This window comes from Ictalurus punctatus, chromosome 20 (assembly GCF_001660625.3).
Source record: "Ictalurus punctatus breed USDA103 chromosome 20, Coco_2.0, whole genome shotgun sequence".
NCBI lineage: Eukaryota > Metazoa > Chordata > Actinopteri > Siluriformes > Ictaluridae > Ictalurus > Ictalurus punctatus.
The window spans coordinates 23044318-23067924 of NC_030435.2; the positions used below are offsets into that span (position 1 = coordinate 23044318).

The window sequence follows — 23607 nt, forward strand, 5'->3', positions numbered from 1 at the left end:
AAATTAGAGCAGCGTGCCAGCCGTCAACGGGGCCGAGCAGGGCGTGACCCCGGATGACCCCACAGGTACAAGAACGAGGGCGGGGGTTTACTGTCCGAGTGAGGTATCGCTTACATCGAGTTCGACTGGGCTGTTTCTGAAATTGGAAAAGACAAGTCAGCAGTGCGAGTAGGAAACATTCTGATCTACTGGTCTGATCCTTCATGGAAGTGTCTTGTAATTGTCTTCAAGGACAAGATGACCTACGTGCGGACATACGAGTTATCACAGAGTGCTCCCGTGGTACAAACTTTTCATCTCACTTCGTCATTTCATTGGCTGTTTAAATAGTAAAATAGTTGAAATAGAACAATCAAACCCGCTTTTTTATCCTGCACACGGATGTTGTATGATAGGCTATAGAAGACCCTGAAACGCCAATCAACATCTTGCTGTTACAGAAAAACAGTCGACGATGAAGTCGATTATTTTCCGATAGCAGCGCGTCTCGAATCGTTTCCTTCCTCTTTATATAAGCTACAACGGCAATATTACAATTTTCAAAATGTATTCGAACAACACAGCTTACTTTTTATCCGTTTATAGTTACATCTAATGTCGTGGAACGTCCGCAAAAGAAGTTAGTTCCTGTTCTCACTTGCGTTGTAATAAGACACACACACAAAAAACAAACAAACAAAACAAAACGTAGCTTGTCGTGTTACAAAGAAACCACAAAGCGTCAAATGCCTCCGTCCAGAAGATGCTGGAAAACTTAACGTTACAGCTGACGGTTACAAAGTGCTGACACTGGAGACTCCTTACAGAGAACTTACAGAGAACATGACCACATCAACGACTACAGACATTTTTGTCATCCGTCTACGGTGGCGCAGCGACCGTACAGGTCGCCGCAAATGACGAGCTGTTACTGTGGAAACGATAACATATTAGAACGAGCACATTAATATAAACCCGACTACTGTCATAGCTGACCTTCTGTCCAATCACAATCCAGAATTCAACAGCGCTGTGGTGTAATAGGAAATGAATATTGTGTGATAATGTTATTTCCTGCGTATCTTCTAATCTGATAACGTTAGCCGCTAAACCCTCGTCGATTTCGTCAATTAAACCCAGTCCTTCAGGGTCACGTGTAGCATCTGAGACGCCTCGTCTTTAAACTGCTGCCTCGTCTTAAGTGGAAATAATCAGCTGTCCGAGAGCCCCGCGATGAGACGCTTTATTTAAACGTTTTTAAACCTGCATCCATGCTAGCTCCAGGCGCTGAAGTGTATCTGTCGCTGAACCTAATAAACCGCATCCATCATTGGCCGGCTTGATTAACGCGCTCCAGATGTTCCAGGCTTCGCGTTTCAGGAGCTCCCGCCCCGAACCTTTGTTGTGATAATGACACAGTACCCAGAACGCAACTGTTTATTTTTGCTTCCCGTCCAAGTACAGTTAAACCCTCTCTCAGGGATCCTGTGCAAGCAGAGGCCCTCTGAATAAGTAATCGAGCGCTTCGGAAAGGAAGTCGAATTAATCTTTCTGCTCTGTTCGCTGGACTTCGGCCCCTCCACACGTCGCTAATTGTAAACCGCTGTGTGCCTGATACACATACTGTACATCCAGACCCGGAACAGACCACCAATGACCGCTTACCTAGGACGTTTAAGTCAACGTCGGGTAGGAACGAGAGATACACATCCTGCAGGAGACGGGACACGGTGCATCCTGTCAGGAAGACAGTCTCTATGTGCGTGGAAGTTAAAAAGCGTAGAAGAGTGAAAGAATAAAAGCCACCAGCGTCGAGATCGGTTCCGCCGATCCTCAGCGACACGCCGCAGGAGATTCGGCATCACAGGGATGTCAGACGTGCACTTTGGAGACGCGGTGGTGGTAGTGTTTAGGCTGAGGGGCGTGGCCAAAGGGCCAAAGGGGTGGCAGCTGCCTAGCTTTGAGAAAATCTATAACAGCGCCACACGCAGTGTTTTATTCCTTACTTCAATCATTATTATAGTGTTGTAGGTGTTTGGACCGAATCCCTTCATTAGTTCAATGATGTGTTAATGAATTCTGCACCGGAGAAAGGAATCGGATGCCACCCCGTTCCTGCTCAACCTGCACGTCTCCGAAATCAGATGAACTAACAGATTGACCCCGCTGACCTCTTGGCTGACCTTTTACTTGGCCATTGTTAAGCAACAATGTAGGGAAGCAGCCTGGCTACGACTAGCAATTAAAGCTATTAATTTAACTGCGTCTCCCAGTCGCGTGCATGAGTGTGGTCCCAGCACGTGTTAATTAACATCCCCAACATCCCTGCTAATGAAGCATTCAACAGGTTCTAAGACGGCTAGGCTGTTACGTTTTTTTTTTTTTTTTTTTTTTTTTTTAAATATCGTACCGTTTTATTGCACTTATTTGTTTAAGCCTGCGTGTGGTTTGTATATTCTGACACACATGCAGTAAGCAGTAAGCCTCGCTGGAAGCATTTCAAGCTACGTATGTCTTGAGGTACTGTTCAAACGATAAATGATAAAAGCGGTTCGTCGCTACGTAACTGAACGCCAGAAAAAGAAGACGGCGGTGTTGTAATTTTATATCTTCGGCGAACGGAGGCGAGACCGATCAGACGGGGTTTACAGGAAAATACGTGGAAATGCTCGCGTCTTATTGGCTGATTCTGCCAAACGCTAGCTCATTCAGTCAGTTAGTGTGAGGGGGAAATGGATATACGTGGATTTTGGGGGGGGGGGGTTTAAACCGGTAAAGGTGTTGAAACTGAAACAGTGTAAATGTCTAGATGAGTTCCAGTTTACGTGATCATCATCTGAGCAGAGCAGAAGGACAGATAATGCACTCTACATGGCGCTGTAGCAGCTAAACCCATACAGTGCTAGCTTAGCTGTGCGTCCCATTTGGCTAGCGACACCAAACTAGCCTAGTTAGAAAAGTCGAATATTTCATCCGTCTGGTCGTCCAACAAACAGTGACAACACCCGAGGCGAGTTTTATGATAAATCCGACTTTTTCTGATCACGTCATACATTGACGCGCGCCAAAATCACTATTCCAAGTGCAGAAAAAATGGCATCATTTGGTTCCTCCTATCTGTGCATGACCTGAGTAAGTAGGATCTCTGTCAGATATAAAAGGACACACCTTTTTAAGCAACGCTCGTTTGTCGGCTAGCAAGCTACAAAAAAAAAAGTCATACCTAGCATAACATGAAATATGAATCGTAGCTAATAACAAACTTAAATCCTACAAATGATGAATAATGTAAATGGGGGGAAAAAAAAAGTTTGACTGGTCTTTGCTCACCTGTTCCTTTGCTGTGGCCAAGGGAATGCTTTGCCACCCCTGGCCACCCCTTAGCTCCACCCACGATTGTAGTATCTTTAAATGAGCATTTCACTAGTCAAACTAGCACAAAAACAGAGCAAGAACTTTATCACCGAGTCGTTATGTGCAACCGGACGGAAATTAAACATCAGTATTGCCAGTTAAACAGTGGCTCATTAAGACTGAATAATATTGCGTTAATGGAAATAAAACGAGAGCTACTCCAGATTCTCATCAGCATTACACAAGGTGACCTTCTTCAGGAGTTGGGTTTGGGGTTTTTTTTTTTGTTGTTTTATACGAGTCAGAGGGGGATTTAGTATTTCTTTTGGAGCAGGGGAGGGGACAGAAATCAGCCGGGATTGAGTGACAGTAAGAGAGCGGCTGATTGCATCGAGCACGGAGGACGAAGAGGCCGCAAAAAATCAGCTTCCAGTGGGGGGAAAAGGCTCCTAATCAGAGCTCAGAAATGGCCCACTTGACAATCACACGCACCACACAAAAAAAAAAGCTCTCAATTCAGTGCTGATTGCAGCGACTCCCCTCCTCCTCCATCTCCTCACTGCTATTAAAGCTCCTTCAGCTCCGTCAGCCTGCCAATCACCAGCCCTCCGCTCCCTCTTCAGCTCTTTAATACGCAATAATAATTCAACCACATTTCTAATCACTCCTCAGTCCATCAGGTGGCTAATTGCTGTTGTTTTAAGACGATCATCAGAGCCATGGTTTTTTTTTTTTTTTCTTTTTCACTCCCCCTTATTTTTTTGTTCCTCCAAATCCTCCAGAGGTAAAGGACAAATGTCCTCAGCACTCAGAGGACCTGATGTTAACTTTCAGCAAAGTCCAACCGGAGTTTCTTGACACCACGTTAGACATTACAAGTCAAAATAAAAGAAAGCAAATGTTGCTGGGAGACATTTTGATTTCGATCAACTGAGCAGATTCATCACGTCATCACACACTAACGTGGTTTTTTCAGACCGCGTTTTTACATGAAGTGGACTTTTCACGTTGTAGGGCGTGCGTTTTTATTGTCACGTTTTTGTGTTGTTGTTTTTTCGCGTGATTTTTACACGATTCGTTTTTCACCCGATACTTTCTGATGTCTTTTTTTAAATTTTTATTTTCATATGATTCTCACATGATTCATTTTCCTCAATTCATTTTTCACTTGTCAATTTATCAGAAATTCATTGTTCAGATGATTCATTCTTCACTCGTTCATTTTTCACTTGTTCATTTAACAATTTGTTCATTTTTCACGTGATTTCTTTTTTAAACATAATTCATTTTTCACTTGTTTGTCACTTGATTCGTTTTCAAATGATTCATTTTTCACGTTAATTAATCGTAATTCATTTTTTCTAATGATTCATTTTTCACACGTTAATTTATCATGAATCATTTTTTCAAATGATTCACTTTTTCATTTATCAATTGATTCAATGTTTAAATGATTCCTTTTCTAAAGGATTCATTTTTCACTTGCCAATCACAATTCATTGTTCAAATAATTCATTTTTCACGTGTTAATTTATCATGATTCATTTTTTCCAAATGATTCACTTTTTCATTTATCAATTGATTCAATGTTTAAATGATTCATTTTTCACTTGTTAATCCCAAGTCATTGTTCAAATGATTCATTTTTCATTTGTTAATTTATCACTTGATTCATATTTTTAAATGATTATTTTTTTTCACGTGTTAATTTATCATGACTCCTTTTTTTCCAAATGATTCATTTTTCACTTGTTAATTTATCACTTGATCCAATAACTAATATTCAGGACTGTTATTTTCACTAATACATTTGAAGTTACACGTAAAATATCGGTCATTTAATATCACAATTTTAGTTCATCCTAGTCCCAGGTTTCTCAGCTGTCACATACAAAGGATCAAATCCAGACAAAATCGGAGCTCCAGCTCCAACAAATCAACTGCAAGATGACTTTTATCATCATCATCATCATCATCATCATCATTAATACACTGAATGATGGGAAATCATCTATATAGCTTTATAGTTCTCAAATTTTCCCCTTAAACCTTTAGGCCTTGGAGTCAGATCAGTCCTTAGTGAAGGTGCATTAACCCCCTCTACTGGTGAATTACTGAACACAATTCAACACCCATTTTAATTTTACATTCAATTCCAATCTATTTTATTTTATTTATACAGTCCCTGATGAGCAAACCAGAGGCGAAAAAAACAAAACAAAAAACATCATGAAGAATCCTTGTCTCAAAATGTACAGTATAAACATGTAGAAGAGTAAAGAGTCCTGGGATGACCACTCCCAAGTCTTTATGATTACAGCAGCAAATCTACAGAATCCGGGTCAGATTCAACACTGACGTAAGCATGAGACTTGAACGTAAACAAACTGGAACCATCCACCTGCAGCAGAAAGCGACAGGAGAGGTGAGAGGAACCACGGCAGGTTTTACGCCCAAGCCAGCACCACTACCACCGATATCAACGGATATGCTCTCATATACTAAAAAGTGTAGTAAACTGTACCTTTACGTGTCACTGAGGTGGTACCCTCTATCGTCCACCTTAAACATGGATACAGTGTCCCTTTAAAATAGATTAGATACATAATAAGAGTAGAGGTGTTACAATTGGTATCTCAATCTGTTTCAAATACCTGTATCTAAATCTAAAGTGGGCATGTCCTAAACCAGAAGGGGTTTATTTGTATGTTTTTAATGAACCTTACACCAATGGAAGGAAGATGTAAAAATGTCAGCATGGCATGTGAATTCTGGCTCTGACAGTTCCTCAACCTCAGCTACATCACTCCAGGTCACGTATGTGGAAGAGGGCGGATAGCGCTTTCCTCCGGGTGTGTTACGCCGCACTGTGACGTGTCGAAAAGACACGATTGGCTGCTGTCTTGCGTCTCAAAGGAGCCGCGTGTTAGCATTCACCCACCCCGAGTTGGTATCGTTGGTATCTCAAAGGAGCCGCGTGTTAGCATTCACCCACCCCGAGTTGGTATCGTACCGTATAGGTATGGAGAAAAGGTACTAAAGCGTGTACCGGTGAGGATAAAGAGTCCTTATTAGTCACGTATACATTACAGCAGAGTGAAATTCTTTTCTTCGGATATCCCAGCATGTTAGGAAGCTGGGGTCAGAGCGCAGGGTCGGACGTGATACAGCGCCCCCTGGAGCAGAGAGGGTTAAGGGCCTTGCTCAAGGGCCCAACAGTGGCAGCTTGGCAGCGCTGGGGCGTGAACCCCCGACATTCTGATCAGAAACCCAGAGCCTTAATGGTCCTTGCCTTTGATTCAGTTTGAAAAGTTCTTCGTCGCGTTTCTCCACGGACAGTCAAAGCTCCGGTTACGGCTCTAGACTACTGATCAGAAGGTCGAGTGTTCGAATCCCAGTACAGCCCAGCGGTCACGGTTAACCCTAACCCTCGTCTGTGCTCAACTACATAAACGCATCAGCTTTTAAAACGTTAACGTCTTTGAACAGAACTTCCCGTCAGTCATGTATGGTCCACTAATCGGGTTTCTCCAGCCCGCAGCACAGCGCACATGGATCCCCAGCTGTTCCTGATCGAATTCACAAACACACCTGTGTACACTTCAGCACAACTCATCGTTAACCTCACGCAGTACAGGAGGGACTCGCTAATGAGCCGGAACCTCCAAATGAGCCATCGCTGACCCGGGGCTGTAAGAGTAATGATCTGTAATCCCGAGGAAACGGGCTTCCAAACCGCAGCCCAGCTTCAGGAGCGACGGTCCGGCAGAGACCGACGACCTGGCCGGTTCCTACGTCACGCCGCCATATCCTGCGTCTTCCGTCTTCGCAGGCGAAAGAGGCGGTCGCGCTCACTTTCGAAGAAACACCGTCTCATTAGAAACAGATACACTGTAACCTATAGCGCGCACGTGGGAGATTAAATCAGAGTTTTTCAAAAGCGTGCGCTCGATTAAAGATCGGGCGGCTCCGCGTTTTCAAGAACGGATGAAGCGCTGTCCCGTCAAATACAGGAACGACGGTAATGTCTCGTTTCTTTAATTTGCTGTCGAGGACTGAATAACAACACCGACGCAGCCCTGAGTTAAGCGCGCGGAAGCCGAGATGCAGCGTCTTCATGAGAGAAAGTAAGAAGTAAGGCGCTTATCAAACACTTTGAGGCGTGGCCTATAATCATCCGGACGCCGATTATAGGCCGCGCCTCAAATGTTTTATTTCTCTACGGCAATTACATTTGTGTTATTCAATCCAAAGTGTTATTTATCCATTTATAGGTACGTTTAATATTGTGGAATGTCGAGTCCGCGCTTACGTTATAGCAGCTTTAAACAATCATTCCCTCACTCGCCTGTCCTTTATTTATTTATTTATTTATTTATTCTTTCATTCATTCGATAAGACAAATCTGTGGATCGTTACAGCTTTACCTCCGACTGACACTGGAGACTCCTTCCACCATCGTTAATTAAATAAGCGTCTCCTTACAGAATATGTAATATGCTAAATTAATATAAGCCTGTGATTTGCCTTGTAGGTGGAAGAGTTATTGAAAGATGAATCAATACTTTCTGACCAATCAGAACGAAGAATGTGGTACAGGATTTTGTGGAGTGTTTTTTTTTTTTTTGTGATCGTCGTGGCCAAAAACGCTTGATTGCTGGCTGCGGCTTTTTTCAAAGTATGAGATCCAGTTATCTGAGATTTTTTGTGCCCCCCCCCTTACATTTTTACATAAAACACAGAATGGGAGCTTACTGCGATTTCATAGAAAATTGAGGAAAATCTCCACTAAAAAAAATTAAAATAATAATAATAATAATAATAATAATCAGGCTGTTCAGGAGGAGGAGTTGTCGAGCCTCATTAAAGCCATGCAGCATCCAGAGACGGCTCTAAGAGAATAACGTCAGTTGGCCGTTCAGCTCGTCATCGTGCTCACTGTCACTCTGCTGTCTGACGCTACAGTCTGATCCCGCGACGTCCCGCTCCCTCCTCCTCCTCCTCCTCCTCCGTCTGTACACAGCGTTCTCATCTGCCTCTGCGTCCTTTACACACCTTTTATCCTCCTCTGGTTCCAGCGAAGATCTCAGACAGTCGTAAAACCTGAGACGGATGAAATCGAGATCTTTATTATTCGGCTGCGGCTAACTCAATCTAATCAATCCGATCTAAACAAACCTACTTATATAAGCGAAGGCTTCTGTGCGAATTTTTTTTTTTTTACTTCATTTACTTCCTGAAACGTCATGCAGGAAAAGTACAAACATCTACAAAGGTTTAATATCAGGATGAAAGTACAGCGCTGTCGAATTCTCGATTCTGATTGGCCGGAGGGTGTGCAGACTATCAGCGCAACGATAGCCGGTGGAATACCTTTCGATCCTCTTGAGGTTTTCGTCCATTTTACTATTCGCAACTCCGACAAGAAAAGTGATGTAGTCTTCAGAAACCAGGACTTTCCCCTTGTGGCTGAGAGGAACTTCGAGACAGTGGGTACTGCGCACGGCCTGCGTTAAATTCGTCAGAAAACTGGTGATGAAATAAACGTTTAAGACTTCTATCATACCACAACGAGGTACTTCGTGAAAAATAAAAAAAAAAGTGTCAGCTATAAACATGAACAAAACTTTAACGTTAGAGGCGGCCATCTTGGACAACCAGTATCACTTATTTCCTCAGTGTGTCCTTTGACATCACGCCGCCCATCTAAGCCCCGCCCCTCAATGTTAAAAGGTGGAATTAACTATGGTTCGTAGCAAAGATATGAAGATCTCCGTATATATTTATGATCATTATGATAATTGTTTTCTTGTACTTATCACCAATGTGATTTAATTATTTCTTTAAAAAAAAAACAAAAAAAAAAACATGCATTTCTATTGTATTTCAAGTCTGAAAAGGTTCACCATAATGATTTTGCCTTTCTTTCCCACGGTCACTCCAGAGTTCCTGAACCCTGAGTTTATGGCGACGGAGTGCTGCGGAGGAGGAAAAACAAACAAGAACACAACTTTTAAAAAAAAAGAATTCATTATACCAAAATATTGTCATTAACACTCGATGTTCAGTTTTGTGACTGTTACCAGGAGCTGTGCGTCCTCTAGCCGTCTGCATTGCACATGAAGAACACAAGGTTCAAACTTAAAAACAGCGTCTCCAGAAGATTCCTCCAAACCGGCCATCTGAGGAGACGAGAGGAAAAAAAAACGCACTCAGCTGCTCTGATTAAGCCATCTCTATCTAAATACAAATACGTACACTCGTTAGTCCTGTTATCAGGTCCAATACAGCAGTGACACACAGTGTGTGTGTGTGTGTGTGTGTGTGTGCTTGTACAAGTGTTTGTTGGGATTTAAAACCCCATCTTAACGCCATAGTGTCGTTGAGTTTATATGTATGGTGTAGGGTGAACCCTCCACTTAATCTAATAATAGTTTTAAAACAAAACGTAATGATATTTAACGAAAATAATAAATAAAGCATCATCTTTGACACGGTGAGACGAGATGTTTATTTAGCATCTTCCGAAGGAGTCTCCGTGCCTAGAGTTCTTTAATGTATTCCCCGTGCTTCGGGGGTTTCCTCCAGGTACTCTTTTTTCCTCCCCCAGTCCAGAGACACGCGCTGTAGGCTGATTGGCGAGTCCAAATTGTCCGTTGTGTGTGAATGTGTGCGATTGTGTCTTGCGATGGTTTGGGACGCCGTTAAGGGTGTCCCCCACCTTGTGCCCCGAGTTCCCAGGGGTGGGCTCCAGGCTCCCCGCAACCCTGTGTAGGATAAGCGGTATGGAAAATGGACGGATGTATGGATGGAGGGATGGATGGATGGATGGAAGGAGTCTCCAGTATCAGCTCTGTGTGAAAGCCAGAGGTAAAGCGCCGTAACTTCGGAAACCGTTAAACCAAGTTTTTTTTAAAAAATCAGCTTTTTTATTTAATGGTAAAATACATTTTTGCACAACTGAAGATCACGTATTATTATTATTATTATTATTATGATTAATATAAACGCTGTTATGTGTAAAGTGTTAGCATTGGGGGGAGAAAATGTAATAAAATTAGATTTTATAAAATAGAACACCCTTTCTTACCACGTGATCTTTTGTACACTTGTTATGAGTGACAAAGAGCCAGGAACAATTCTGCTTCTGCACATCAACACAGTCAGACACCTGTCAAACACACACAAACCCAACAACACGGAATTAATGACTTGATTGGTTGATTGATTGATTAATGACTTGATTGATTGGTTGATTAACCAATTAGAGCTTGTAAGTATGAATCCTGTTACAATTGTTTTGCAATGTATTAATACACTTTACCCCGTCAATCAGGATGATTCTTCCAGAACACGAACTTGTGGTGAAATAGTTGTCCGAATTATTTAGAAAGGAGACCACAGTGTTAATGTCCTCATCTACACTGCCCTTTTTACTCAAGTCCATCTTGTTTAGACACTGCTTCTTCCACAGTTTAAACGCGTTTTCTCCTTCCATAGCGGTACACTTGACTAATGAACGCTTATAATAATAATTCGACTCATTCACTTTCTGCATTCAGACATTTCCAGGTTTTAAATAATGATTATTTTAGCTGTGTTGGCATGCTAGCTTTGAAGTTGAACGCATTGCTAGAACGCGTTGTTTCTTCCAGCGAGTCCCTCCTCCCGTGATCCGACTCTGAATCGAGCCCAAATAAGAAATCGACTCTTCTCTGGCATACGTTGGGAATTTGGAGTCGATTCCTAAAACGTTGTTGTCGATTTTGTACAAAGAAAAGGATTCATTTGTCGCTGTGTCCTGTTATTTAATTTGGTGAACGTTTTGTATTTGTCTTTAACTACGTTTAATAAATTAATTTATTTGTTAATATTTGTGATCCGTGCACGTAGAACACGACTCGTACAGGTGCAAATGATTCACTGTTATTCTTAGTATTACACTGTGTCTGTTACGTATTTGGAGATTATGCTGATATATTCATCCATGCTAATGTATTACGCACTTTATAAATATGGCGTTGCACGTTTATTTTTATTTTTTTTAACAATAGGTCCTTTCCTGACATGTTTTTTTTTTTTTTGTTAATCAATAAAATGTGCAGAATCGACTCTTAAAATCAACTCTTGGAATCTGTGGATCGATGCAGAGCACGAAGTTAAGAGCCATTCTTATTTATACAATAATACATTCTTAGCAGTATATTATGCACTTAACTAATATCCTTTCCTGTCCTGTGTTGTGTTTTTGACGCTGGAACCAAAAAAAATGTTGTGCCGAATCGATCTTGGAATCAATGGATTGATTCTAAGAGTCGATTCTGCACTGGAGTCAGAATCGGAGTCGACTCGGACAGAGCCTGGTTGACAGTGCCCAATCAGATTGGGAGTTTGAATCTTTAGCCAATCCTTGCGCAGAAAAGGCGGGATTTGTCGTGAAAGCAGGGTAAGGTATGGTAGCCGCAGGGTGTCATGTGACCTCAGACGCGGAAGTATTTACGACATCGCGAAACTCATGTTTCAAAGTCTGAAATTTACTGTGCTGTGCGTTTGCAGCTTGGTGAGTTCCTTGACATAGTTCAGACATGTTTGATTCTTATCAGTTTTATAAGTTTTATGCTTATATTTTGATGCATTGGGCATTACCCAGCATGCTTGTTAATAATAATAATAGTAATAATAATAATAATAATAATAATAATAATAGTAATATGTTATTAGGACTCTAGCAAAATTCTAATGGTGGGAAAGTGCAGAAAAATGACTGATTTTGTTGTATTTTAATGCCATGTGACATGCTTGCATTCAACATCCAGTCTGATTCCAGTAAAAATGAAAGTATTGGCACCCTTGCTTGTGGTTGTATCACCCACCACCATCACTACAACAGCTCGGTGGTTGTTTGTTATGTTGCAAGGGACATTTTAACATAAGATAAGTTACAGATCTGTTTTGTGTCAAAAAAAAATCACTAATAAAATGCATGATTCATGCAACTGGTGTGTACCGACCAACCTCCGCAGAACCCGTCCTGCTCTCACGGGTACCGTTATGTGATGGGAAATAGACTTAAGCAGGGTACAGGAAGTTTTGGATTCACATTAGTAAACCGTACCACACAATGGAAAAACAAATGGAATAGAGATAGAACGTTGTGTAAATGTAGAATGAAACTAAAACTAGAATAAAGGTGTGAAATGCTGACGTATGATCCTCTCACAGGGTTCCCCACAATCAAAATGGCGTCATTAAAAGTAATGAAAGCCATACGAGTGTCCGAGTTCGGAGCTCCTTCGGTTCTGAAGTTCTGCACTGACGTACCGATTCCTGCTCCAGGACCCAAACAGGTAAAGCGAATACTTTACACACAGCTGTATTAAACATACTGCAGACTGTATGTACAGTACGTGGTCCTCGTTTGTGTTACAGGTGCTCATTCGAGTGCACGCGTGTGGAGTGAATCCAGTGGAGACGTATATCCGTGCTGGTGCCTACGCCCGCAAACCCAGCCTCCCCTACACTCCTGGGTCTGATGTAGCCGGTGTGGTGGAGGCTGTGGGAGATGGAGTTCGCTTTCTGAAGGTTTCATCAACTCTTTTTTTTTATTATTAGAGATGAATAATTAGATAGACCGATTAGTTGTGTTACATGAGGAAAAACACATCATTACAAGCGAAAAGCTTTTCCTCATAACTCTCTATATCAATGATTAATGTCCCATAAAACAGCAAGCCACTTTTCATGAGCTTCCACCACCATCCGATTTTCTTCCACAATTTCCCATTTATCCGAAATCTACATGAACATGTTTGCTGTCTGACAAATCTATTTAGAAAATAAACCATACTCGATGTTTATTATGTTATATACTGTGTGTGCTAAACTAATCTGGCATCTTCTTCCAGGCAGGAGATCGAGTGTTTACTATCAGCACTGAGACAGGAGGATACGCTGAGTACACCCTCGCTTCAGAGGAATCTGTTCACAAACTGCCTGATTCTCTAAATTACAAACAAGGAGCTGCTGTCGGAATCCCGTATTTCACTGCGTACAGGGCCTTATTTCACAAGTAAGAGGGAACACGTGGTTTTGTTTTGTTTTTTTTTGGATATGTCTGCCTTTAAATCACTGTTTTTTATATTTTGCCTCGAAAAGGGCGCATGCTAAAGCAGGAGAGACTGTTCTGATTCATGGAGCCAGCGGAGGGGTAAGAACAATAAAATCTCATTTCTTCAACTTCAATATCGGTCATAAAATATCATATAAAATATATACATTTCTAGTTGTAGAATTTCGCAGACGTTTTTACCTAGAAAAACTAGAAAAAGTTTCTCTTGAAATGTGTTGCGTAGTCTCAGGGCATGGTCCTGAAGTTGCCTACCAAGTTTTGTGTCAGTGCGCAAAGTCGTTGCTGAGATACAACCTCACTTCCTGTTTGGCGACTTTATTGTCAGATTCGTTGGCCCACTGCGGACAAACCATTTGGAGTACTCAAAGTTCTCCTGTGAGGCTTACTCTGAAAATGATGTGTGCCAAATTTGGCGATGATTGGAAGAAATTTGTAGGTGGAGTAGCGAAAAAACAGTTTTTGACACAGTTCAGATTTAATTAGGCGGAAATTGATGTCATAGGGTCTGTTGACGTCGTCTCGACCCAGGGAATCGAGAGATACTTTTAAATTTTGGACACACGGTTCAATAGCTATAATCATAAACGTACTTCCAAATCGGGCCCAAATTTGACCTGATGGTGGCGCTACAGCATTGGCAGTATTTGGCCCAAATTTGGTCAGAATGTTCCTAAGATCCTCCCCAATCAGTGTGCCAAATTTCACAACTTTTACCAGGCAGTTCTATGGGGTGCCATAGGTACAAGAAGAAGACGAGGTAGAATAACAATAATAGGGTGCCTACTGTACACACCTTCGGTGCTTGGTCCCCTAATAAATGTAAAAAAAATATATAATATTTTAAAAAAGGCAAAAGTGTGAATACAACTGATTGAAGATGAGGTTTTTCATTATCTTAAAGACATCTTGAAGTGTTTTCAGTGTCAAATATGTAAATATAATATTTAAATTATATAATTTATCAAGGACTTAAATACTTAAGGATTAATATAAAATAATGGTAACATTAATAAATATATCACTAATATTAAAATACAAATAAAACCATGCTTATGATAAATAATGATTATAATAGCAATATTGTTAATAATAGGGCTGGGTATTGCGACCGATTTGGCGATTCAGTTCGATTCTTATTCATATAGTTTCAATTCAATTTGATTTTGATTCAATATCGATTAGTTATCAATATTCCATTTAAAATGTTCGTTTTGCAGACACGGAATCCATATTTTTAATATAAATGCTGGTAACCGAAACCCTCCTACTTGGCTATATTACTGAAATAGACATTTACTTTAACAATAGGGCCCGTACGATTATGTTTAATTACTTTTTACTTTTACTTTGATTAGCAGACATTGTAACAAGACATCATAAATATGTGCATTAAATGCACACAGGGTAAGCACAAACTGCACACTACTGTACAAAAATAAATAAAAACGTTGTGAATGTGCAACAGTGCAATCATTACCAACTTAAAACATGTTTAAGAAATAAAACTGTTTTATAAATTCAAAACATGAAAGATGGCGACATCTTCAGGACGAGAGGCGAACTGCAGATAATATTCACATCCTCTCAAGTAAAGTACGCATTAAGAATCGAATCGAGGATTTCCCGACTCGATATCGTTTCTTTCCGATAATCGGTATCTTTTGCCCAGCCCTAATTGATAATACTTTTTTTTTTCTTCAAACAATGATGTATAATTATTATAAATAACAAAAATCTTAAGATTATTTGGATACATTGAACACTTTTTGGTCACTGCAGAATTCCATATGTTTATTTCATAGTTTTACTGATGTTCCTGTTTTTGTGTTGATGTTAATGCAGAAAATAGTATAAATAAATAAATAAATCGTTTAAATGAATAAATAAATATAAAAACAACCCTCCATGTGTCCAAACATTAATTGAGGTGTGTTACACCTCATGGTTTTGTTGTTTGTTAGCGGTCTTGATGAGTATGTAATGTGTGTATAGGTTGCTTGTGTGCTCGTGCTGGATTTTAGTAGTGTGTTAACAAGGCTGTGTGTGTTTGACGTTAGGTCGGAGTTGCGGCGTGTCAGCTGGCCCGAGCGTTCGGACTGAAGGTTCTGGGTACAGCAGGAACCCCTGACGGCATGAAGCTCGTGCTCGGTAACGGAGCACACGTGGCCTTTAACCACAGAGAAAAGGACTACGTGGATAAAATCCAGGTTTGTTCCACTTCTGCTGTAAATGTTTAACGTGTGTAGGTGAAGGATTACTACACGCCAGCGTCTGGGTGTTTTTAGGATGCGACTGAAGGCAACGGTGTTAACGTGATCGTCGAGATGCTGTCCAACGTGAACCTGAGCAACGACCTGAAACTGCTGGCGTTCGGTGGCAGGGTGACGGTAAGCAGCTCGTATTTCTCCCCGCATGTCTTTTATAGGTGCGCGTTCAGTACTTCCTTCCTTACGGCCGTTATGATGATGTTCTTTCAGATCGTAGGATGTAGAGGTTCTGTCGAGATCAACCCGAGAGACACGATGGCTAAAGAGTCCAGTATCGTCGGTGTCTCTTTGTTCAGTGCCACGAAGGTAAAGTGGAACTGTTTGGTTTTTTCCCCATTCCGTGGTGTTACTGAAATTGTAAAAAAAAAAAAAAAAGAAAAAGCTTCAGATGTACTTATACGTCAGCCTTAGCTATAAACACGTCCATTCTGTTCGACTCTTTATCCAGAACATCATTTCATTCTGCTTCACTCCAGACACTGAGCTTCAACAACACAAACCGACTCCCTGGAGCTCTCTGGGTGGGAAGAATGGCTAATCCTGAGCACTTGTTAGCTTAGCTTAGTTTAGCATGTGACCAGTGATCTAAAAATTTTGAAAAAAATAATTTTCATTTTAATCAGATAAAATTGTTAGCCTTGGGGAGCCTTCATCTCCTCCTTCACTGAGACTGACAGATACATAAGCCACGCCTCCTTCACTGTGACTGACATGTACATAAGCCACACCTCAGTTACTGTGACTGGCCTACATAAGCCACACCCCCTTCACTGTGATGGACAGATACATAAGCCACACCCCCTTCACTGTGACTGACAGATACATAAACCACACCTCCTTCACTGTGACTGACAAGTACATAAGCCACACCTCCTTCACAGGAATATGAAGAAAGACATTGATTAAAATACTTCTTAACTTATAAAAACACTTTAATAATAGTTTTTAAACCAATAAATGCTAGTAATGAAGAGCGGGTGTGTGATATCAGACTTTTCTGATTCAGGTCCGTTCAGATCCGGATCCGGTCACTGACCATTACAGAACTTTCTGTAAACTATTTTCTAATATTTTGATGATCGTAGTCGATATGCTGCAGTCCCTCACTACATCGCTTTACCTTCTTGTTTTATTTCTCGCCGTGTGTGTGTGTGTGTGATCTGTTAAGGAGGAGAGGGCGGAGACAGCCGCGGCGCTGTTCGCAGGAATGGAGGCCGGGTGGCTCAAACCCGTGATTGGTCCGGAGTATTCGCTCGACAAAGCTGCTCAAGCCCACGAGGACATCATCGACAGCTCCGGGGCTTCTGGGAAAATGATCCTGATTATATGAAAGCTATAAAAACCTGACACTAATCGAAGGGGTTTTGTTTTTGGTCAAATTTGCCTGAACTCGTGGCCTTTTCTGTGATATCACCACTGTATTTGATCCTCAGAAGCCGTTACGGTCGTTAATATTAGCTAGCTAACCTAATCCCAGCTAACAGGCAGCAAATATAATTCACTAGCCAGCGGTAATTATGTTACTCGGCTCAATCTTTGGACGATGTTTAAGCTCAACTGTTGTTTTGGGGAATTTCAGAAGCAAACACACGTCTGCTTTTTGCCAATATACACGTTAAAGAAACCTGAGATGTGTATTATTTTTAAAATCTTGTGAATTTGCTGTTAGAAAAAAAACTGGAACTATCCATGAAATTAAAAGAATTCTTTTTTCCCCCTTTTTCATAGTGTCTCGCAGAATACGGCCGTTAATTCCTTTTCGTGTGTTCAGAAGAACAATATAATAAACGTAAACCTTTTAATGAGTTGAAAATGTCATATCAGGACACGCTTAACAGCAACCGTTTGTAATCGGGTCTCCGCCAGCGTGTGTTTAAAATCTGCACTGAAATCAGATGTACTGACGTGTCGTTGGTCATTATTATGAGCAATAAAGTGATATATTGGTGCAAGTTGTTTACGTGTGCTGTGTGGACGCTGGTGACGTGTTCGTGAACCGGTGTGAAAGACAGCTGGCTGGGAGATCAGGTGGCACTCGGTAACGGTACACCGCGAGTCCGCCGAGGGTTACCCGTTACCTGTACGCCTTCAGTTTAACCGGAACAGACGGACCAGGAAGCCTCGGGATTACGGGAACCGTGCAGATTCTTGACTTCTTCTAAGGTAAACAGACTGATTTCACTGGAAAATCGATCGGTAAACTGGATGCCCTGAAATGGAAAATAACGATTGCTTAAAAGAAAGTAGATTATTATATGGATTTGTCGGCAGAATTAAATGATAAGGTTGTTATCATTTCATTCGAATCCAATTTAATCGGACTACGAGAGATACTGATCGAGATCCGATGCTGACAGGCTACCGAAACCCTCTGATACCTATCTGATATTGTTTTCTTTAAAGACTACTAGCTTTAAAATGTTTTTTGGTTGTTTTTGTTTTTGTTTTTACAATGGAAGCCGTTCACAGTTAAACTCTTTCGCGCGATAATCACTTACATTATATACGTTTAATAAAGTATAAATTCGAAATAATATAAAATCCGTCCCTTTTTTTTTTTTAAATAAATAAATAAATAAACAAACAGTCAACTCGCTTTACATGTAAACATTTCAATTCCAGTCTTTGCTGTCTGTCACAGAGTCGGATTTGCGAAGTTTTCTCTGGTATCAGATCCACCATTTTGTTGCCGGTATCGGCGCGATATCGGTACCGATCATCGGACTGGCGCCATCTTTACCAACTACTGATGCGGTTAAAATGGATAAATGTCCGTTTATCCGAAGCGAAAACCTCGGACTTTTCTAAAGCTGCACAATTGAATAATTTTCTAGTGCTGGGGTTCTCAAACTTTTTTGCACCTAGATGACCTTTTCATTTTATTTAAAAAAAAAACCCCATTCTGCAGACTTGCTTAGCAGGCTATAGAATAATTTTTTTTTTTTTTTTTTTTTTTTTTTTTTTACAAAACACCATCTACATAAATATTAGGCTCGTTATTTAAACGTGTGTAAGAGTGCGTATTATGGATATTTACCCCGTATTTTACATCCTCACACAAAAACACATTGACTGGAATCGCCTTATTTATTTATTTATTTATTTATTTATTTATTTATTTATTTATCATTTGTTTTTCAGTTATTGAAGGAATACAATCCAACTGACCGATCAAAATAAGTTTTAAAAAAATGATATATAAATAGCTTTTTAGATTTCCACCACCACCAGAAGCGTGGTCCTAGCAGATGTGTGGTATTCTCCAACACAAGGGTCGAATACATGGAATACATCAAGTGACAAATCTTATTCTTTATGTTCTCTCAGTCCAAAAAGTCAAACAGAACCGTGTAGTCTGTTAGATGGTGTACTCGGCTTATTGGAAGAGGGTTTGAGAAACATCCACGGCTTTAGACTACCAATAATGCAACGAATAATAGTATTAAAAAGAAAAAAAAAAAAACTAATAATAATAATAATATGCACTTTACAGTGTGTAGTAAAAATCTGGAGAAATAATGAAACAATTATTTGACAGTTGATAATGAAACAACTTTGACAGTTGTCAAAGTTAAATTGTACAAAAAGATCGACAACTAACCATAAAAATTAACGAATTAAATATTTTAAAAATATAAGCGTGTAGAAATAGAGCAAAAGTAGTACAATAGTACCAACAGACCGGTTTCTAAGGAAACAGTACATTTTGAAACCAGAGACCATTCTTAATTAGTCAGTGGACTCACCATGACCTCGGGACACACCCGTGTACAGGTTACTGAGGAGAACAGGTGGAGCATCGTGCATGTTTTATCACCGCTGCTCCATAACAGGAGCACAGAGGGAGGTGAAGACGCTGCGGACACGAGACGGCACGGAACGTAGGAGATCTGCTTAAACCGGGGAACAGATTTACTTCCAAACCAGCTGGATATCGTCAGGAGTCCACAATGAGTGGTGAGAGGAACGCCACGTGACCGATTCGCTGAAGAACCATGAGAAGTAAGTACGATTAGAGCATTGTGTGTGTTAAACTGTAATTAGTCCATGCTAACGGATGATGATGATGATGATGATGATGATGCTCCTCAGGTGTCCTCCTGCTGCTGATGGTGTCAGTAACACAGGTTCAGCTTTCTTGGCTCTGCCCGGATTCCTGCATCGTGTGCTCTACCGATGCCATCATCTGCAGTAACCTCTCCACGATCATAGGTGACGAAGCTTCTGTATGGTTTACGTTCAGTTCGGCTGTCCGGACAGAAAAGGAAATGCTACCTGACTACGTCCAAATCCAGTTTTCCGCCTTATTGTACAGCTGTATGACACCAAAATCTGATCGTTTTCATATCAGACCTGAGCCTCTTACGTATGTGGTCTTAGATCAGATGCGTATCAGTTAGGCAACAGAAGTGAGAACGTCCAGCAAAGAGGGGTGGAAAAGGTACAGAGAAATGGTACTTAAGTAAAAGTATCAAAAGCTTACTCAAGTAAAGGTAAAAGGAGGAGAAAAAGTAGGCTATAAACGAATTAGCAACAGGTCAGACATGATTTTTAAAAAATATTTATCTCATCAAATACAGGTGCATCTCGGACAATGAAATATTCTACTAATTTAGAATAGTTATTAAATATTCTGCTCAAATCCAGACAAACCTACCATTTGACATGTTGGTTGACAAAGTCGACAAGGTTTAACAACAATGTTGGAATCAATGAGGTAGCATTAGCAACAAAAACAAAAATCGCTAGCAGAAGCTAGCTACCAAACTTAAAACTAGCCTACCTCAACATGCTTCTTTAGATTTACTGGTGATTTTTATTTATTTATTTTTTTTATGTGACTCGTCAAAATAGACAGATACGCAAAAAAATTGGAATTGTGCAAAGAAGTTCATAAAGTGAGCACAGCCTTAAATCACCGTTTCCTATCCTGATCCTGTTCTGTTATCTCCAGAGGCTCCAGACGAAACCAAAGCCTTGATGCTCACTGATGGACTCATAGACGCCGTGGATCACATCGCGTTCTCTGATTTATCCAACATGAGTGTTTTGGTGCTCAGCAACAACATCATCTCTACCATCACAGGGAACGCTTTCCAAAACCTGACTGTCCTCAGAACACTATCTCTGGACCACAACCTTATCTCTAGCCCCTCACTGGATAGATCGACGTTCTCCTGGCTCGGTAAACTAGAGACGCTTCATTTGGGCCATAACGCTCTAAAGGAAATCAGTGGATCCTGGTTTCAGAAAACCAAGTCTCTGAAAACTCTGCTGCTAGAGGGGAACCTTCTCACCAGCCTCAACGCGAGTACTTTCGCTTCATCTGACCTGAGAAGCTTGGAGACTTTGGATTTGTCAGACAACCTGATCGCCTACGTGGGCCGAGACAGTTTCCGCAACCTGCCACGACTCGGTAGTCTGGATCTCTCACGAAACAGGTTGCAGAATGTGCCTGATGCTTTCTCTTATATCGTACGCCTCTCGATGCTGAACCTGGACCTGAATCGCTGGAATTGTAGCTGTGAGCTGACAGAGCTAGCCCATTTCCTCAACAGCTACATTCAGTCTACAGACAAAGTGTTGTACGATGGGAAGAGGATGGCGTGTGCTAGTTCAGACAACCCCAAAGTTCAGACAGTGCTGGAGCTAAACCAGGCTAACTGTATGCCGACTAACAGAAACGTTACGGCGGACATCAATGCTAAGAGTTCCGTCACATCTCAGCGCTACATCAGAGATGTTGTTATCGCTGTTGTCTGTTCTTGCCTGGGTAAGTATGTACTCATTATAAACACCTTTTTCTTAGTTCTAATAATTATTCATACAACAAAATAGAAATATTTGACCAAAACTAGAATTCAGAACGCTCTGGCCTGAAAGCACTGGATTGTTTTTGGGGTTTTTTTTTGTTGTTGTTTTCACAAAAAAAACTACATGGTAATGAAAAACACTTCACTATTAATGAGTACAACCAAGCTCATTGTCTGATCTGATGGTTCCGAGTTCAAATCCCAGGTCCGTAACGTTAAACCATAGAGTTTTCCAAACGAAGAAATGTAAATGTGAATTTCTCAGGAGTTTTCTGACACTCGAACCCTTCGCATTTCAGGTGGTGTTGTGATTACACTTGCAATACTTGCAGTCGTACACAGGAACTTGGGTAGAAGATTTAAACCAATGCAGGGGATGAAAGGAACCGAAGAACAGTCAAGTCAGACGTGGGACTTCTCTGAAGGCAAGGAGGCTCGCTCCATGTCTTATGCTCTCCATAACAGCAACTACCGTGGCCATTCACCCTGGGATAAAGAGGATACTACATCTGACAGCAGAACAGATGCAATGGGGAACCATGTCATATGCCAAAATTGCAGAAGAAAGACTTTCCATCACAGAACCAACTGCAGGGGAATTCAGCACAATACCGAAGAAGAATGGTCAACCTATTTGGGCAGTGACCAATGGAAAGACACTGATGTTTGTCCTTCAAGGAACAAGGATGAAGGTAGGAAAAGGTTTTTGGGGGGAATATTTTACTTGCTCGGGATCATTTCTATACATTTGAACATATTCTTTTTTAAATTACAGGTGGTAGAGCTCAAAGACATAATGTGAAAGGTGTCAGTGGGTTAAACACTGATTATCGCAGACAACGGGTTTCAAGCCAAGACAGTTCGACCATGAGAATGCAACAAATAGCTCTGAGGAGACACATATCAATTGCCCAAGGACAAGCTTTTACCCCAGAAGAACAACTCGATGCCAAAATGGCAACTCACGAGGACCACTTATTCTTGACGCATCAGCATGGAGGATATGGTAGTCTACCAGTTCGCCACTATCATCAAACTTATGCGGATGACATCCAGGACAATATATCTAGAAATCAAGAAGAGGGTATACTTCCCAGAAGCTCTAAGGTCATTGTGTACAGAGATATTTTCAATTTCAACCATTCCAACATGGACCACCAGGGTGAACATCTAGCAAGAGTGCAGAGGAGCGTAACCTTTGATTTGTCCATGGAACGTGCCCTATTTGTATCTAGAAAAGAGGGTCCGTACAAAATCAGCAAGACAAAAATGTCCAGCACACCCGGACAGAAAAGCAAACCAAGTCCGGGATACAGGACTAGCGCACACTCGAGGCATTCGAAAATCCATAAACCAAGATCTCAAGGAAATAAACTAAAGGTCAAGTTAAATCTGAACCCTTTTAGAAGAAGTCAGGTTCATCCCAAGTCTGGTTCTAACCAGGAGCACAAGGATGTGAAGAGAACGTCCAAAAAGATCAAGAAAGACAAATCTCAAAAGTCTGGTTCTAACCAGGAGGACAAGGATGTGAAGAGAACGTCCAAAAAGATCAAGAAAGACAAATCTCGAAAGACTATGGTGGAAAAGGACAGTGAAGGACACGAGAGTGAAGAAAAATCCAAGAAGGGCAAGATTACGGAGAAGTCGCAATGTGCTGAAAGTTCACCCAATCCAGTTGAAACGACTCCAGAGGAATCAGCTTCACTGACGCAGAGTTCAAATCTTTTCACTGAAAATACAGAAGCATTTGGTACATCAAATACGACAGACCCTCAAGTCCCAACCCTGGACTTGAACCTGGCAGTGAGCACACCAGAAGATGCCAGGAGTCTGCAGAAAGATTTACATATGCCACAAGGTCATTTGGAAGATCTTCCAAATGACTTGATGACCCCAGTGTCCTCAACTGTCTCTATTGTCCAGGAGTACCTGTCATCAGGTGATGGCTCACCAAAGAGGAAGATTAGACTAATCGTACCTGAGAAAACCTCCAGCAGACCTCAGACCGCACTGGAAAAGAAAATCAGATAGCAGTCCAACATGTCCTATGAGATATCTTCCAAGT

General features: G+C 41.1%; 3 protein-coding genes across 4 annotated transcripts; 2 read left to right on the plus strand and 1 right to left on the minus strand.

Moving 5' to 3' along the window:
- Positions 1–4937: 4937 nt before the first annotated feature.
- Positions 4938–11057, minus strand: tyw3 (tRNA-yW synthesizing protein 3 homolog (S. cerevisiae)). Its single transcript, XM_017495472.3, has 6 exons — positions 10658–11057; positions 10424–10504; positions 9417–9515; positions 9240–9311; positions 8707–8840; positions 4938–8436 (listed from the first exon to the last, which is right to left on the minus strand). Exons 1-6 carry the CDS (start codon positions 10889–10891, stop codon positions 8226–8228), a joined length of 831 nt encoding a protein of 276 aa, XP_017350961.1. The 5' UTR covers positions 10892–11057; the 3' UTR covers positions 4938–8225.
- A 71-nt stretch (positions 11058–11128) lies between these two features.
- Positions 11129–17677, plus strand: cryz (crystallin, zeta (quinone reductase)). Of its 2 annotated transcripts, none has more exons than XM_053673628.1 (9): positions 11129–11149; positions 12556–12680; positions 12763–12915; positions 13239–13402; positions 13489–13540; positions 15520–15669; positions 15748–15849; positions 15940–16035; positions 16898–17677. In XM_053673628.1, the coding sequence occupies exons 2-9, from the start codon at positions 12573–12575 to the stop codon at positions 17057–17059; spliced, it is 987 nt and encodes a 328-aa protein (XP_053529603.1). In that variant the 5' UTR covers positions 11129–11149; positions 12556–12572; the 3' UTR covers positions 17060–17677. The 2 variants fall into 2 exon arrangements, with proteins under 2 accessions (XP_053529603.1, XP_017350959.1); XM_017495470.3 differs by lacking the exon at positions 11129–11149 and adding an exon at positions 11866–11893.
- A 3059-nt stretch (positions 17678–20736) lies between these two features.
- Positions 20737–23577, plus strand: lrrc53 (leucine rich repeat containing 53). The gene is made up of 3 exons (XM_017495454.3): positions 20737–21502; positions 21842–22234; positions 22318–23577. The coding sequence occupies exons 1-3, from the start codon at positions 20770–20772 to the stop codon at positions 23571–23573; spliced, it is 2382 nt and encodes a 793-aa protein (XP_017350943.3). The 5' UTR covers positions 20737–20769; the 3' UTR covers positions 23574–23577.
- The last annotated feature ends 30 nt before the right edge of the window (positions 23578–23607 follow it).

Coding starts and splice junctions, on each gene's coding strand:
- tyw3 (XM_017495472.3), bottom strand. CDS start 10,891: ATGCAGAAAGTGAATGAGTCGAATTATTATTATAAGCGTTCATTAGTC. Junction 10,505..10,657: donor GAATCATCCTGATTGACGGG/GTAAAGTGTATT, acceptor TGTGTTTGACAG/GTGTCTGACTGTGTTGATGT. Junction 9,312..9,416: donor TAGAGGACGCACAGCTCCTG/GTAACAGTCACA, acceptor CCTCCTCCGCAG/CACTCCGTCGCCATAAACTC.
- cryz (XM_053673628.1), top strand. CDS start 12,573: ATGGCGTCATTAAAAGTAATGAAAGCCATACGAGTGTCCGAGTTCGGA. Junction 15,670..15,747: donor ACTACGTGGATAAAATCCAG/GTTTGTTCCACT, acceptor GGGTGTTTTTAG/GATGCGACTGAAGGCAACGG. Junction 16,036..16,897: donor CTTTGTTCAGTGCCACGAAG/GTAAAGTGGAAC, acceptor TGATCTGTTAAG/GAGGAGAGGGCGGAGACAGC.
- lrrc53 (XM_017495454.3), top strand. CDS start 20,770: ATGAGTGTTTTGGTGCTCAGCAACAACATCATCTCTACCATCACAGGG. Junction 21,503..21,841: donor TGTTGTCTGTTCTTGCCTGG/GTAAGTATGTAC, acceptor TTCGCATTTCAG/GTGGTGTTGTGATTACACTT. Junction 22,235..22,317: donor TTCAAGGAACAAGGATGAAG/GTAGGAAAAGGT, acceptor TTTAAATTACAG/GTGGTAGAGCTCAAAGACAT.